The following is a 16,925-nucleotide window of genomic DNA, read 5'->3' as shown; positions in this document are numbered from 1 at the left end:
TATATGCCCTAAATGCAGAGAGCTAACACTGCTTACCCCCCCCCCCCCAATACTGCTCTGCTTTGAGCTTTGCATGTAATTACTAAAAACAAAGGCTATACAGTCTGATAGAATAGGCAGACGTGCAAGGTTTCTGGAAGTGTGCTGGTATGGCGAGATTTAGCATGCGGTTAGCTTAGCATGCTTTACGCTTTTGTGTTTTGTTTTGTTTTTTTTGCTAAATGGCTGTGAGGTGAGGCAGGTATTTGTAAGTTGTGTAGAGTCACCTTTATCCTTTTTAACATCAGAATAGTTTCTAGTTTGTCCTCCTCACCCCCAGCTTACTTACAAGAATTTACAAGGCTTCCTTCCTGACGGTTTTCTTTCTGCTTTCTATTTTGTCTTCCTTAACCGTTCGTCCATTACAGGTGAAAGTGCTCAGAACATTAGAATAAACCACAGGAGGAAAGGTGCCTGATTCTAAGTTTTTTACGTAGCGGGCTAGCGGCTGCTTAGAGTAGCTTCCTCCACCTTCAGAGGAAAACTGTGTGCTATATTTTGTGTTGTGTTGTTAGCTCCCGTTGCTAGACCGTCAAAAAGCCCTCCTCAGCTTCAAATTGTTCATTTACTGCCGTCAACTCAGCTGCAGAAGAACATTTGAGTTGATCTATTCTTAGCGCACCACTCCAGTTAATGTGGCCAATGTCGAAGGTACACACTTATATCTGGAAAAGGACGGCACCTGCCAGCTAATCCAGATTTGCCCAGATTCACCCTTTTTTTTCATTCAAAAGTTCATTCTCAGAGGTCAGTTTGCTTAATGTGTGTGTGCGGCCTGAATCTTGGCAGCATGTGTCAATGACCCATCATCCCTCTGAGACTTTATGAACCTTTTCATCCCCTGATGTCCTGATGTTCACATGCTGACAGCAGTCTTCTCTCACACTGTTCTCCCGTTTGACAAAACAAAGAATCATGTCCATTCCTATTTGTGCATATAAGGTCATTTCGATTTCATTGCTCTGCGCTGTGATTCTGGCTCTCATCAAAAACACTTGTACTTGAAACACCCTACGAAAGAACCACTTTATGAATCTTTTCAAACTTTCTCCAAAAGAGCAAGAGAGAAAATTGCTGCTTTCCATCGCTGTCCGTGATGCTGGGTGTTTGTCTTAACTCAGTACAATGTTGTCTTACGTGGGTCTCCCCTCCCTTTTGTCTTTTTCTTTACCACCTCTTCCTGTCCTCTCTACTTAACCCTCATCCCTTCTTTTTAAATTCGTTCTTCCATTTCATGTGTTTGGTTTCTCCTCTCCCGCGCCTCCTCCACCTTGTCGTTCGCTCCCACCTCCCTCCCCGTCTCTTCTTCTCTCCCCGCTGTTGGTTCAGACCTCAAAGACATTCAGAACAATAAGAATAGATACTTGGTAGCTTCAGAGAATCAACGGCCTGGCAATTTCTCCACAGCACCTATCGGTTCCCTGACAGCCTCTCCGTCGTCCGGCTCGCTGTGCAGTCAGCCAGGCCTTCAGTCTGTCACCAGCATTCAGGAGCGCATCATGTCCACCCCCGGTGGAGAGGAGGCCATCGAGAGACTCAAGGTGAGCTTGGCCCCGGTGGGGAAAAACCAACTGCTGCAGCTCCTCAGCTGTGTGCCGCTTCTGCTCCTGGGCTCTGCCTCCGTTTATCTACCAGTCCTCAGTCAGGCTGAAAGACAGAGCTTTTTTTCTTTTTTTTTATCCCGCTAAGTGATTAATCACAGCCCCACTTCAAAACGAAAAGCCTCGCCCATCTTTCGCCCTGTGATGTAACCTTTAATGTCTGAGGAATGAGAGCGAAGGACGCAATTCAAAACTGTGCGTCCGGGCTACCGAAAAATAGATCTGACCTTTTTGTTATTACAGCGGTAGCTTCAAGTGTGATTGATAATATTTTGGCGAAACACAGAGATGACAGTAAACCCAAATCACACAAGCTCACAGTCACACCTCAGCAGCGAGCCTGGTGTGACGTCCGGCCGGTAAATAAGACAAAGGTTTTTCGTCAGAGTCTCTGTTGTTTCCTTTTTAGCCCACACGTAACCTTTCAAAGGGAACGCACCGCGTCCGCTCAGCCTCGTCGGGCCGCTCTGCGCTTTCACGTCTCTCACGCTCCGAGCAGACCTCTCGCTCTGTTTACGGAGGAGCACGCTTGATGATGATGGCAGCAGCAGCAGCGAACCCCGAGGAGCTGCAGTTTCCATAGCAACCGTGTTGCGCCAACTGTCTGTCACGCAGTGACGTCAAGCGCCGACGCACGTACGGAGGAAATTGGACCGAAAATAGACCTTCATCTCGTATTATTGGCAATCAAATGTGATTGTGAGCCGCGTAAGGTTCCCGTTCTTTGTTCCGTAGACGGCATCGTGCCTTTTTAAAGTACTGGGAAGGAACTGAGTGTTAGCGATCCTATGAGGCCTTCAGCAGAGGAGAGTTGCACAAGCAGCTCATTGGTGCCTTTATTTGTCTAGGTCTTCAAAAAAAAAAAAAAAAAAAAGTAATTTACAAATCAATTGTCACGTATATACTGCATATATGGTGCACTGGTGCACCTACACCACAAAATATATTTGTTAATCCAGCAACACGAAGCCCTAATGTTCTGTTGTGTCGCTGCTCCCCCGCAGACCACCGTCGTCGTGTCACCGTCGCTCTGCGGCCCCGGGATTCCACCGCACCGCGGGAGCTTCTCTCAGTAAAGTCTTCTCACTCGCGCTCTTTCCCCTTTCGCCCCTTGCAGGAGTCAGAAAAAATCATCGCCGAGCTCAATGAAACCTGGGAAGAGAAACTGCGGAAGACGGAGGCGATCCGTATGGAGAGGTGGGTGTCGTCAGCGGGCCGTGTCTTTTTCTTTTCCTGTCTCTGTCGCTCCCGCTCCAGAGATTTGGCCTCCAAGCCTTCCTTTGCCCCCCCCCCCCTTCAGTCTGCCTGGGGTCTTGTCAGTGTGTGATAACCCCCCCGAAGCTCTGTCTGTCTCTCTCTCTCTCTCTCTCCCCCCCCCCTTTTTTTTTTAACCCCTCCTGCGCTGTCTTGTCTCACTTATTTCACCTGCCCTTCTCATTTCCCCTGCTCTCATTCTGTCTCTTTCCGTTATTCTCTCCATCGGCGACGCTCGGCTGAGCACCAACACCCATCTGACACCTCCGCTCCCCCTCGCACTCACTCACTCGTCCGCGGCTGCAGACGACAGCCGTGTCGCTGTCTGTCCATTAAGTGTCATCGGTGCCAGTCGCCGCTGTCACATTACACATGGCTTGTTAATGTCGCACGTAATCAGATCCTATCTTTGGATTTTGGAATTTGTTGAGAAAAAGTCAATGTTTTTCCGTCCTGCCAACAGGGAGGCCCTGCTTGCGGAGATGGGCGTGGCCATCCGCGAGGACGGAGGCACGTTGGGAGTCTTCTCTCCGAAAAAGGTACAGCAGTTATCACAAATAAGCACCCATCAATTACATTCCCGTGTTCCACAGGTTGGGGACGCACCTTCCCATTCACTTCCTCATCTTGCATGTTGCATTTTATAACCTCTCCAGTGCATTGGTGCATTTTCTTTAACATCTCTTTGCTTTATTATTCTTTTTTTTTCCTACTTCATTTGCTCCATTCACACTCGCAGCTTAGTCATGAAATGCCATTTGATGAGCAGTTCGATCATTTTGCCTCCAAGGTTTGTCCAGTTGAATCCGTAGACTCCCTCTCCTCCTCTTGAATGTAATCCCATCAGGATTTTCTTAAAGTGTTAGTTTAGTCAAAGTCTGTAGATTAATAAGTAATCGCTGATCACTGTGCACACTGCACACATCCTTGACTTCTTTAGCTCTGTAGTTTGTTGGAAATGAACCTAAATAAATAAAACAGTGTTGTACTTGTGATTATCTTTAAAATATTTGGCCTTGTTCAACAAGGGCTTTTTGCATCCTATTTTTGTGATGATGTGGTGTCACCATAGAGGTAGATGGGCTTTTTGAGTGACATCGAAATGCTTTTGTTGCCTTTTAACCTGACACTGGTCTCTGTGAAAAGCCCAGCGCCGGTTTCAAATTCCTTCCTATCCAAATAAATCCTTCCTAGGCTTTTCTTCACCCTCTTTCTCTGCTTCTAACTCATGTTTCCTTTTTGTTCTCATCCGTTTGCCCTGCATTCATTTGTTCTCTTTCTTTTCACTCACTGCTGCTCCATGGCTTAACACTTGTGTTGAGAAGCCTTGCGATCTATATACAGACTTTAATGGGGTGTTTTCCCCGAAAAAGGTTGGTGCATTTAGGCCGCGCGTTTGCTGGCCCTTAGTGTGACTCCAAAGATGTTGGCACTGTGTCAATGAATGTTTGTGTTTATTGCGTAGGTTCAGTTGGTTCACATTAAATACCCTTGAACATGATGCAACCCTTGCAGTGCGTTTGCTACAATCTTGTCTCCGCTTGTGCCTCACCTGCAGACTCCGCACCTGGTAAACTTGAACGAGGATCCTCTCATGTCAGAGTGTCTGCTCTACTACATCAAAGACGGGATTACAAGGTAACCTTAACCTGGTTAATGATGGGGAACTGCTGCCAGAATGTGCCTAGTTCTGGCTTTGATGCTGTAGCTTTTAGAGCCTGAAACCTGCCATCGAACACGAAGCTTCTCCTCTGAAGACAACCTCTCCCGCCGGGGTTTTAGTTGTCTCCCTGCCTCGGGGGAAAACATTAAATGTCACGGAGCAGAGAAACTGTCGGGCTTTAAGAGTTCTTTCCTTTTAAAAGTAGCACTTGTCCGAAGTGTCCATTTATTTTTCTGTCTCTGATATTTTGACGAAGTGCCTGCTGACACAATGGCAGTGCTCCAGCCCTCAAAATGGTTTCTCTGACTGTCGCAGGGTGGGCCAGGCCGACGCCGAGAGACGACAGGACATTGTTTTGAGCGGCGCGCACATCAGAGAAGAGCACTGCATCTTCCGCAGTGAGAGGAACGCCAATGGAGATGGTAAGGCACCGTGGGTTCGCTCTGAGGTTCCTCAGCCAGTGCTTTTAATATCTGGAAATAATAGAGACACATCAGCACTTCCTGCTCTAATATAAAGGCCTAACGATGCCCAAAGTAACTGAGGACGTTGGTTAAGCACCTGTAATCAATGGATAGAAATGTCCTAGAAATCATTTCATGTCCTCTAATGGTTTGCCTGATGCATTTTGTGTGTTGCTAAAGTGGTCGTCTTGCTGGTGCCCTGCGAGCGATCCGAGACCTACGTTAATGGCAAGCGTGTTGAAGACGCAATCCAGCTTCGTTCAGGTATGTGAATCATTTTTCATGTGTAACCTGTAAAAATGAGACATCCGCATGCATAGGTGAGATTTTGTCAACAACATTATCGAACCTGAAACATGGAGTTGTCTTTGGTCAGAGTGAGATGTCTAGTATATTCTCCTTCACCCTTATTTCTGACACTTTTGTGCTGTGTCCTCTTTCAGGCAACCGTATTATCATGGGAAAGAACCACGTGTTCCGGTTCAACCACCCAGAACAGGCGAGAGCCGAAAGGGAGAAGACGCCGTCGGCAGAAACCCCCGTGGAGCCCGTGGACTGGACTTTCGCTCAGCGAGAGCTTCTGGAGAAGCAGGGGATTGACATGAAGCAGGAGATGGAGAAAAGGTTTGCCAGTCCTCATCCGTTCTGCTGAACATCAGAAATCACTTTGTTTATGTGAATTTTGCTAACTTACCTCAATCTCTACGTAGACTCACTGAGATGGAAATTTTGTACAAAAAGGAGAAGGAAGAAGCCGACCAGCTTCTGGAACAACAGCGACTGGTGAGTTTGATAACCTCGATCTATCTGGTGAACTTCTGGGATTTTTTCTGTTTTTACTACGTTAGATGATCCAGAATAGTTTATAAAGTAAGTTGAGTAGATACTGAGACATAATTATTATAATGCTTCAGTAATGGGCAGCTTACTGAGTGATGCTCAGTTTGTTTCTTACGATGATGTTTTAGTGTAATTGGTAGAAGTTAAAGCATGTTTTGGGTGGTAAATTACAATTTGAAATCTAGTATGTGTTGTTTTGGGACTTGAATCCGACTAGTACTAATTAGGTTGTTTGTGCTGACGCGTGTGTGTCTGTCTTTGAGTCACACTTTTTATTCTTGGCGCATGTCTGTTTTTCTTGCATGTTTTTTCTGGTTTGGGGCAGATGAGCCTTAACCTGCCTTCACAAGTGAATTATAACAGATTTACATAGCAATTTCACAGAGTGAGAATTAGAGTCGAAAGCTTTCTCCTTTTCAAATCCCTGTTTTCACTTTTCTCGTGTCCTCTATAGTGATTCTGAGTCTTGCAAAGCAGCAATTGGCAACTAAATTTGACGAGTTCATCCCGAGCAAATTGACCTGAAACTGATTGGGTGTCACATTGGATGGAACGGAAATTCAACGCCCCCGTTTTAATTACATGTTGCTGCTTTTGCACGGCTCACGTCAATAGCATGTTTTCTTAACTCCCTCAGTACTGGTTCTGAACTAAGTTGCAGTGTTTGAGCGTTGAGCTGGCTGGACTTTGACCTGGCTGTTGATTTGCTCGGATTAGATTATTATTCTCTTCTTGCCCCTGTTTTGCCTTGAGTTTCATCTTTTCAATGCAGTTGCCGCCGTGTACAATGCATTGTGATAACAACGGGGAAAAAAAATACTGCTGTAGTTTTTATTTCATTTTTTTTTTTTTTTTGTCAAATAGTGACAATGTGGTTTCTCATTGACTTCTTTGGCTACCTCTGTTTGCTAGCCCTACCTGGCACATGTTTAGCACACCGAGGGCACGGCTCGACAACACGTTTCACGGCTAGCAGCTGAATCAGATTCACTTGTCACACGCGTCGGTGGTTTCGTCTGCAGAGCTGCAGGCAAAGAGTTCTGGCTCCCAACATGCTCTAATTCTAGCCAAAGACGCAGCACCACACACAAGACTTGACTTATTGTTAGGAAATCGTTGTGATCTGTAATGTATTTTGTCTACAAAGAATGAGAAACTGCATTTTTTTTTTCCTCCCAACTAACCTGTTTCTTTGTAGTGGATTAACACTTACCCTCACTTCTGCCTGTCCTCTGTCTCTACTGGCTTTCTGATCAACTGCAAGAACACTCTTGTCTCCTAACTCACCACTAATACTAAAGACACTCGGCCCTTCTGGACTAAAGTTGGAAAGCTTCAAAAATCCATCTACATGCATGCGTTTGGGATTCCAGTATCAAACGACAACATTTTCCATTAAGAAGAGGAAAATCACAAAGCGATGCACAAGCGCTTCAATCGGCAAACCTTCTTCTATTGGTTTCTATCCAGTAATAGACATGCTTTACCTTTACTTTTAAAATCAATATGCAACATTGGGAAGTAGTCACATTTAAGCTGACAGAACCATTCCTGAAACATAATCAGACATTTTTTTGTCATCTCACCAACACCAAGAGTTTGTAGCGAAAAGAACCTGAGAAGAAAGTCAATGGAAGCCACTGTTGGATTTTTCTTTCCTTCGTATTTTTATTTAAATCATTATTCTAAAAAGTGCATGCTGACATACATCTTGTACATTCATGATGTATGCAGTTACTGAGATGATTAAACTACAGTTAATTGTCGTAAAAACAGACAGTACTTTGTCACAGCTGAAGTTTTGTACTCTGATTCCACTGTGACTGAACTCATGGTGGAAGTTCCCATGTTGCATATTGGTACCTTTTTATTCTTTTTTTTTTTAAAACCATCCTTTCATCCTCTCTTTGATTTCCCATTTTAATTTCTCCTTTTTTGGGAACCGTTTGGTTTTTTTTCCCCCTTCTTCTGTGTTGTTTCCTCAAGGATGGAGACTCTGATAGTGGGGATGACTCTGAAAAGAGGTCTTGTGAGGAGAGCTGGAGACTCATCACCTCCTTGAGGGAAAAACTGCCCCCCAGCAAGGTGCAAACCATCGTGAAAAAGTGCGGTTTGCCCAGCAGCGGGAAGAGGAGGGAGCCGGTCAAAATGTACCAGATCCCTCAGCGGCGTCGCATTACCAAGGACTCCAAGTGGGTGACCATCTCGGACCTGAAGATCCAGGCCGTCAAGGAGATCTGCTACGAGGTGGCGCTCAACGACTTCCGCCACACCAGGCAGGAGATCGAGGCCCTGGCCATCGTGAAGATGAAGGAGCTGTGCGCCAGCTACAGCAAGAAGGACCCCAACGAGCGGGACTCGTGGAGGGCGGTGGCGCGGGACGTGTGGGACACGGTGGGCGTGGGCGACGAGCGCATCGAGGACGTCGTCATGGCCGTCAACGGCTCGCGGCCCGGCGTCGTCGTCATGGACGACCTGAAGGTGCACATCGACAAGCTGGAGGACATCCTGCAGGAGGTGAAGAAGCAGAACAACATGAAGGACGTGGAGATCCGCGCCCTCCGGAACAAGATGGTCAAGATGGAGAAGGTCCTCCCGCTCATCACCCCGGACGGTGGCGAAACCCCTCCCCCTGCCGCCGCAGAGACCCCTCCCCCCACCGCCACCGCCGTGACTCCGCCCCCTCTGGAAGGGAAACCCCCGGTTGCCGCCAAGCCCGAGGCGGAGGACGCAGAGTCGCCGTCGTCGGTCCAGGCCCAGGGCGCGGGCGACGACGGCGCCTCCTCCAGGCGGGGCAGCCTGCTGCGTCTGACGCGACAGGAGCAGCTCCGCCTGAAGAACCTCCAGCAGCAGGAGATCTCCAAGCAGCTGCGGCGCAGCGCCGGCCCGCACCGCTTCATTCCCCCCGAGGACCGCAAGCTGCGATTTCCCTTCAAGAGCAACCCCAAGCACCGCAACTCGTGGAGCCCCGGCACCCACATCATCATCACCGACCAGCAGGTCATCGAGCTGAAGGTGCCCAAGGAGGCGGCGGTGGCGGAGGAGGGCGGGGAGGGCGGGGAGGGCGGCTGCCCGACCGAGGAGCACGTGCACGTGCTCTCCAGGGAGCAGGTGGCGGTGGCGGCGGCGCCGCTGTCGCCGAGCCCGTCGGTCCAGCGGAGGAGCAAGGAGCCGGAGCAGCAGCAGCTGCACCGGCAGAACTACAGGGGCAGGGCGCAGCAGGCGCCTCAGGAGCGAGCGCGAAGCAACTCTTTCAACCACCGCCAGCGGCCGTCTGGCTCCATGGAGTCCCTGCAGCAGCAGCAGCAGTACCCTGAAGGCAACAGGAGGCATTCGCAGGCCTTCTACCAGCCCCGCCCCCCCTACCACCACCAACACCAGCAACACCACCACCAACAACAGCAACAACACCACCACCACCACCACCACACCCAGCCGCTCTACCAGCAGCAGGCGCCCTGCCACTACTACGCGGACGGCCGATACGGCAACTACCAGCAGTACCATCCCGCCGACCACGCCCACCTGCCTGTTGGCTTCCAGCCGCCGCCGCCGCCGCGCATGCGCAGGCAAATGTCGGCCCCCAATCTGAAAGCCAGCAGAGAGACGACGGTGTGAGCCAAACGCTCTCAGTGTGCTAGTTGAGTAGGCAAAATGCATTACAGATCACAACTTTGACGCCTCGACTGCGACTAGTTTGCACTTGACGGCCGTGTTTTTGGTTGACCCAAAAGTATTGTTTGTATTATAAGAGACAGTTTATCACTATGAGATTCTATGCTGTTTTATCTTTTTTTTGTGTGTGTTGTGAGCAACTGCCCTCAGCTGCATTGGAGGCGCTGCCTCAGAACCCATGCTGAGTGATGAAAGGGAGAGTGGTGGTGTTTGTTCAGCATGTGTGACATGTCGTCAATCACGCTTTCATTTGCCAAAATCGTCTTCACGGTTGAGTTTATGAGTTTACGCGTGAGCCCTTTTTTTTTGGTATTGATTTATTCATTAATGTTTTAAGCCACTACAGTATCTAAGCGTCTAATTTTCATCAAGGTTTTTTTCTTTGTCGTTGCAGCCCACATGAAATGTAAAAAACAAAAACAAAGCACACACCCTTTATTTATTCCTTTTTAACGAAAAGTGCGACTGGGTTTGTCTGCATATTGACAGTTTGTGTTTTGTCCTGCCGTTTTCATCGTCGGCCACGATCTGAAGTCAGGAGATCAGTGCGGATAGAATTCTTTGTTACGCCGCAACTATGAACAAAAATCTGCAAGTTTGTTGAGTAACTGCCTTTAAAAAGTACTAAAACACTAAAAAGTGGTATTAATAAGTGTCTTAAATTTTATTTTATTTTCTGCTCTGCTTCAAAAACGTTTTTGCTTTGATTCTTTATAATTCAAGTTTTCAACATTAACAAAATATGTTTATAAGTTGACTAACCAATTAACTTTTTAATGTACTGAGTCCATCAAATTCCTGTTTTGGCTCTTGGCTCTGAAATCCCCAGGTTTGATTATAAAAGTATTGAAAATGATCTAAAAATTAGTTTATCTAAAATTTTGTAGTGTGTAAGGTGTTGGTGGAAACACTTCATTTTTGAAGGGTCACCATATATGAACTATCTTTTCTTAAATTTTATAAATATACATCCTTCAATTATCCCCAGATTGATTTGACATGACTTTTCCTCCCCAGAGGTTCACTGAATACATGTTCGTTTTGCAGCATCGAGTCCAGAATATTGAAAATGATTTCAGTTGTTTTCCAATATTAAACAGGAAAGGATGCACATCGTGCTGCAGCGAATGCATCCTATCCACAGAGCCTGGAGAAAATCTGCCAGGCTATACTGAAGCTAGTTCTCCGTGTCACCTTTCTGTGTGTTCTGCTCGAACTGGTGCCTTTTTTAACAGCGGTAAATCTCCAAGTCTCTCCCCTGCTGTATTTGTAGCCTTTGAAGAGCCCACAGATGGTAATATTCCTCCACCAGAAGGCCTTTAAACAGTTTCAGAGAAGCACTGACACTCGCCGTTGCAGGGAATATCTTTCAGTGGGAGAGTCTTTGAAAAAAATAGAGAGAGAGAGAGAGGGAGAGCAGCGCCTCTGTTTAATACTGCTTGTTTTGACTGTGTATATTCTGCTTCACTGTGCTGCAACAAACAACCAAATCATTGTGACATATGCAAGTGTAGCCCCTCCCGCTTACGCCTTGCCTTGCCTGAATATCTGCTATATGCATGCAGCCGTAGCTGGTGTTTCTTTGTGCCTAATAAACGTTCATTATCTAGTAGTTATGCAACATGCACTGGTGGTGCTTACAAATGCCCGGGTAAGCTGGAAAAAGAAGCCGACGGCCTCACACTGACAGCGTTAGCGTGTGCTGTTCTTATCCGATGTAAGTCCGTTTGTTCAGTCTCCCGGATCAGAGCGTCTGTTGAGTGTTGTACGTCAGCTTTCTTTCTTCTTTTTTTTAAATCTACAAGTGCCTCGTTGTGTCTTCAAAACAAGTTGTGTTGCGCCTGAAGTAAGAACTTTGTGTAAAATACACAGAACATGTGTTTATAGGTGTAAAAAAAAAAAAAAACGGACATATACTGAATGCGTGTATTGCTGGAGGTTTGTTTTTGGAAGAATGACAGACTGAAATAAAATGAGACGCTTCAAGTGCAGTCATTTGTTTCATATAGAAGCTGTTTGTTTGTTCACCACCGTCGAACCAGTTGAGTGACAGCGTCGGACTCCCCGCACGGTTGCTGCGTTTCTGACCTTGCTAGAAAGTTCTCATCAGAGTGAAGGTGCTTCCACTTCTTGCATGGGTGCAGTTTGACAGCAAGAGGCTGCAGTGAGTCAGCTCCACGACTGCAATGCCGGAGCCCTTTAAAGTCTAGTTTAAAGCCTTTGCAACATCGTGGCATCACTTGTATTTGTCACATTAAATTCCATCCATTCATCTTATTTCATGAACGTAACTTTAGGAATTAAATGTCGTCCTCGCCATTCAAGGATTTATTTTTGGTTTTGCCCTCATCCCAAAGTTCACATCATGATCCTTTTGTGGTGCCTGCTGTCTTCAGACAACATCCCAACTGCAGATTACTACGCTCAGGACAACTTATTGGATTTCCAAAAGGTTTCTCTTGAGTTTAGGGATTTCATGCACTCATTCCATTTGTGAGGAGTTCTGCAGGGGGGAGAGATGGTTGGGGAAGGGGGCGGGGGGTAAAGTCAAATGAAAAGGCTGCATTGTCTTCCCAGAAGACACTGAACAAACAGGATGAGGTCATCAGGACCGCAGCCTGTGCTCCTCCGGTGATGATGGCGCCCCTCATTGGATTACAGTTGACTCAGCTTCAAGCAGCACCTCTCAACTTCCACTGCAGCCATTTCCCCTCGCAGTGCGCCACACATTTCCATTGTTTCATCATTTGCATCCCACACATGCTCCGTATATGCACTGGAACATATGACATTTTCTGGTTGGCATATTAGTGTCAATGTACATCAGTAAAAAATGATATTTTAATTTGTCGCTTATGTGTTTGCACAAACGGCAGACGGTGCCATTAGGTTAATTGAAGTGGACAGTGTGTATTTATGAGCAATACATTCAGTCAGAAGGAGAATATAGAAAGGAGTTAGCAACGACGCTAAACGATAAAGCAATGTCTCATGTTATAATATAGTAGTAATCTGTTTGTTCACAGTTGAATCCATTTGGACCTGATGCCAGTGACAGTACCTTCATTTAACATAGGCTGTGAATGATACCACCATAATGTAGAAAATGTATTGCAGTCACTTGGGTGTGTAGCCATAACATCATACTGTATTATCACTCGTAGCTAACCGAGAGCGTCTTTAGCATACTGTGTGTCCTGACCTCTTAGAGAACTATCCATTCTGATGTACAGCATGTATAATAAGCCAAATGTATTTTTTGTGCGTCCTGAGGTGGGATGTGGTGCAGGCGGATGGCAGAACTCGGCTGTTGAGGCAGCTGACAGACGGTTGTGCTCTTCCCCCCCACTGTGTGTTGGTGTCCAGGTTTACGAGAGCAAACTTCAGGAACTGCAGAAGCAGGTGGAGACTATTTCCCTGGTAGCCGAGACACCGGATGAGGAGGAGCTGGAGGAGGAAGAGGAGGAGGAAGGTGCGTACTGGAAAAAAAACAAAAAGCTTTTTGGTGCAGATGCAGTATTGCTCAGATATGTTTACCCACTTCGAGTTATTTTCCTCTTGTTTCTGTCCAGAGCTCAATCTACTGGAATGTATGTATCGTGCTTTCTGTTTAAGCCGCTAGAGAGATTCATTTAAATATCTTAATTAGTGCCTTACTAATCTGTCATTTCAGCCTTTTTTTCTTTCCTTTATATAAGTCCCTTGAAAATTATAACTGCAAAAATAAAATTTTTACTGAAGGCCGAAAGACCACACTTAACCTTTGTATTATCAACATACCAGCTCATTTCTAAACCATTTATACTTTTAACACAAGGCTTTCCTTAAAGCTGTAACCATTTAGTCACATTTTTCAAAGGACAAATTTGAATTTGAATTGTTTTTGTATTTATCAATGTGGATCAACTTTACCAGGTATCGGTTTATGTTTTTCCAATAAGGGAACACTTGATTCTTATATCTTGGTGAACGCAGTGCTTGAGGACTCTCTCCTGTAGCCGACTGACTTGTGTGTGTGTGTGTGTGTGTGTGTGTGTGTGTGTGTGTGTGTGTGTGTGTGTGTGTGTGTGTGTGTGTGTGTCCGCAGTGCCGTGGACTCAGCACGAGTTTGAGTTGGCCCAGTGGGCCTTCAGGAAGTGGCGATTCCATCAGTTCACCTCCCTCCGCGACCAGCTGTGGGGAAACGCCGTCTACCTGAAAGAGGCCAACGCCATTAGTGTTGAGCTGAAGAAGAAAGTACGTTGGAGCGTTTGCAAAAGACCACTTTCAAATAGAACAGATTAGGAATATTGATTTTGATTAGGAAAGAAAGCCAAAATACCTCTGTGGCCATAATTATTCAACCAGTCAGGTGCAGCTTTGACAAGATAGTTCCATCAGGAAGCCCAGTATGATTGCTCCTCAGGTGCTGTTCCTGGCGCTCTGTGATTGATACCACTGACAGGTCGTCTGTCACAGAGACGGTTGCACTAGCCGTATTTAATGTATCCATGTTGTTTCGCTCTGTAATTTATGACCAACGTTGTCAACGGAGCTGGTGGCTTTGCCCCAGGAGGACGACAGGATGAGGGGCCAGAGGAATGGGAGTGGGTGTATATGTTTGACACCCCCCAGTCCCAACCTTGACATGACAACCTCGGAACTGACAGTATAGCCGTGGTGAATTAGAGGTCCGCTGGGAAACGTGCCAGCTTTAAAAATAACGGCGGCGGCAGAGCTTGGTGTCGTCATCGTTTGAGTCAAAAACAGTTTGTGTGTGTCGCTTGGTTTCAGGTTCAATTCCAGTTTGTGCTGCTCACCGACACCCTGTACTCTCCGCTGCCGCCCGAGCTGCTGTCGCCGGAGCCGGAGATGGAGCGCGACCCGCGGCCGTTCCCCCGCACCGTGGTGGCCGTGGAGGTTCAGGATCTGAAGAACGGCGCCACGCACTACTGGTCCCTGGAGAAACTCAAGTAAAGCGCCCGCTCCCTCACTTCCTGCTCCCTCACTCCCTGCTCCCTCACTTCCTGCTCCCTCACTCCCTGCTCCTTCACTTCCTGCTCCCTCACTCCCTGCTCCTTCACTTCCTGCTCCCTCACTCCATGCTCCCTCACTCCATGCTCCCTCACTCCCTCCTCCCTGTGTCTCTGCTCCCGTCGCCTTTGTCTTCCGAGGGGCCACTGTTGACCACCTGCTCTCTGTCGGCCCCTACAGGCAGCGGCTGGAGCAGATGAGGGAGATGTACGACCGTGCGGGAGAAATGACCTCCGGCGGCCTGGAGGACGGGGAGGGCGGCCTGACTGGAAACGACCCGTTCTACGACCGCTTCCACTGGTTCAAGCTGGTGGGGAGGTATGTGTCAGAGATACTGGTGGGGAGGTATGTGTCAGAGATACTCAGCTAGTCAGCTGCTGTTGGGAGACGTTTGTCGTGCTGCTTTGGTGCTTTAATGATGATGCAGCCGCTCGCAGGTGTTCACAGGCATTTGTTTTCTTGTTTGAAATAAAGTTTGTTCCCCCATTTGTCATAATTCACACTCACAGACCACATATTTGTCATATGATTTGTCTGTATCGGCGCCGTCTCATGGTTTACGTCATGTTTTTTTTTTTCATTATTTATTTTGTTTTATTGCTTTTCTTTTGTTGTGATGTTTGAAGTTTGATTTTTTTTTCTTTCTTTTTTTTTACTTGTCCATTCATGTCATTCATTCATTTTTTTTTTTTTTTTTTTTTTTTCAATTTGTGTTTTTTTCAAATTATTTTCATTTTCCTTTAGCCATTGTATCGTTCAGTTGGGTCTGTTTTCCATCCCCCATGTCTATATAATTCCTTCAGTTTATGCGAGAAGCCGTAAATAATATAGCGGATTTGGATAAAGTGGTTTTTTGCAGCAATTTGTATTTTATCCTCTTTCATACATTATTTATATGTTAATCCCTGTTAGGGTGGCGTACCGAAGTCGTGCTTCTTTAAACTGCTGTGACACTAAGCCTCTTGTTATTCCTGTTCCTTATGAAAAGAATCTGTTCTAACCAGCTCTGAGTCGTGAGCACCTTGAAAAATCTTTTCTGAAGCCACTCGGTGTCGTTCAGCATGTGGCAGAGTAGACTTTTTATTCATCATTTGTTTGCTTAATCATCAAATGTTAAACGTATTCCTTTTATTTATTTATTTATTTATTTATTTTTTTGGTGTTCTCATCGTTTCCTTTGGCACACGATATTTATTGTGCAAACTATCAGCGTCAAAGCTGCACCAACACGCTGCTGCCACCTGTTGTTTTTCTGCCTCGTCACCAACAACGTCCGATCGACACCCCCTCCCCCACCTCCCCCTCAGCTCTCCCATCTTCCACGGCTGCGTCAACGAGCGCCTGGCCGACCGCACGCCCTCGCCCACCTTCTCCACCACCGACTCGGAGATCACGGAGATGGCGGACGAGCGGCAGAGCGAGATGTCTGACCTGATCGACGACGAAGCCTTCGTGGACGACACCAGCTCTGACGCCGGCACCGAGGAGGGCTCGGACATCTTCAGCGACGGCCAGGACCCCTTCTACGACCGCTCCCCCTGGTTCATCCTGGTGGGAAGGTTGGTGATCGGCAGTGGTGTCTCACCCCCCCTCACACCACCCCACCACACCCGCCGCGACACAGGCTGGGACGGGCGTTCGGGGGCCGATGGTGGCTTGTTGCGGGGCCGTAGGTGTGATTGGAAAACGGAACAGAGTGAGAAAGCCTTGGAATTCTTTTCTTTCCCTTCCTCTGAAGGCCATGATAGGGATCAGGGAGGAAAGCTCACAGTCAGGACAAGAGGAGTCAGGAGTCCCTCACCACAGCTGGTCTGTCATATCAGAACGTTTTTTCGCTTTGCCCCCACAGCCGTGATTACACACAGGATCCATCCCAACTGGTGAAACACAGTACACAAGTCAAAAGTGATAAATGTTTTTGGTAGACTTTAAAGCAGCAGCAGTTTGACTATTAAGACATTTATGGAAACGATATCAGGGGGAAAAAAAGAGCAAACGCTTCAAGCCGGCAGATAGTTAATTATCTGTTCAGCTTTCCCCTGTGGAAAAAAACTAAGTCATTTTACGAATGAGATCTTGTATTCATGGCTGCTTGGCGGAGATAAACTGAAGCAGCTTTGGATTTAATGTGATTAGTCATACTTCTGTGCTCACAAGCGGGTGGTTTTTTTTCTTCTTATGACTTACTTTTAATTTAGACTCCAGATCTCAAAAATTGAAAAAAGCCACCATCGCTGCCCCCCCCACCCCCGTCCTCCCACCGTGATGTTTCATCCCCTGCCATCGTCACTGCGCTGACTGTATTAACTCCCATCTGTGTGTATTTTGTTTTTCTGTCTTATTTTTTGTGTTGTTGTCAATCATTGAAACCAGATT

At 46.9% G+C, this 16,925-nt stretch overlaps 1 protein-coding gene across 8 annotated transcripts in view; it reads left to right on the top strand.

Annotated features, from left to right (window-relative positions):
• Positions 1 to 16,925, top strand: part of kif1b (kinesin family member 1B) — a 49,550-nt gene that overhangs the window by 19,835 nt on the left and 12,790 nt on the right. For 3 of the 8 annotated variants that reach the window (XM_076042302.1, XM_076042303.1, XM_076042305.1), the window contains 14 exons: positions 1,447 to 1,580; positions 2,758 to 2,837; positions 3,358 to 3,433; positions 4,453 to 4,532; positions 4,873 to 4,979; positions 5,202 to 5,285; positions 5,465 to 5,645; positions 5,732 to 5,804; positions 12,903 to 13,008; positions 13,109 to 13,126; positions 13,624 to 13,772; positions 14,310 to 14,488; positions 14,730 to 14,867; positions 15,857 to 16,108. In XM_076042302.1, the coding sequence (XP_075898417.1) occupies positions 1,447 to 1,580; positions 2,758 to 2,837; positions 3,358 to 3,433; positions 4,453 to 4,532; positions 4,873 to 4,979; positions 5,202 to 5,285; positions 5,465 to 5,645; positions 5,732 to 5,804; positions 12,903 to 13,008; positions 13,109 to 13,126; positions 13,624 to 13,772; positions 14,310 to 14,488; positions 14,730 to 14,867; positions 15,857 to 16,108 (1,657 nt within the window). The remainder of the gene's footprint in view (positions 1 to 1,446; positions 1,581 to 2,757; positions 2,838 to 3,357; positions 3,434 to 4,452; positions 4,533 to 4,872; positions 4,980 to 5,201; positions 5,286 to 5,464; positions 5,646 to 5,731; positions 5,805 to 12,902; positions 13,009 to 13,108; positions 13,127 to 13,623; positions 13,773 to 14,309; positions 14,489 to 14,729; positions 14,868 to 15,856; positions 16,109 to 16,925) is intronic. The other 5 variants (XM_076042306.1, XM_076042304.1, XM_076042308.1 and 2 more) reach the window with 3 other exon arrangements.

Source organism: Nelusetta ayraudi, unplaced genomic scaffold (genome assembly GCF_046127955.1).
Source record: "Nelusetta ayraudi isolate G7.1 ecotype Tasmania unplaced genomic scaffold, CSIRO-AGI_Nayr_v1 ptg000070l, whole genome shotgun sequence".
NCBI classification, from domain to species: Eukaryota; Metazoa; Chordata; class Actinopteri; order Tetraodontiformes; family Monacanthidae; genus Nelusetta; species Nelusetta ayraudi.
Note: the sequence above shows the minus strand (reverse complement) of the source record. Positions and strands in the feature narration are given on the sequence as shown.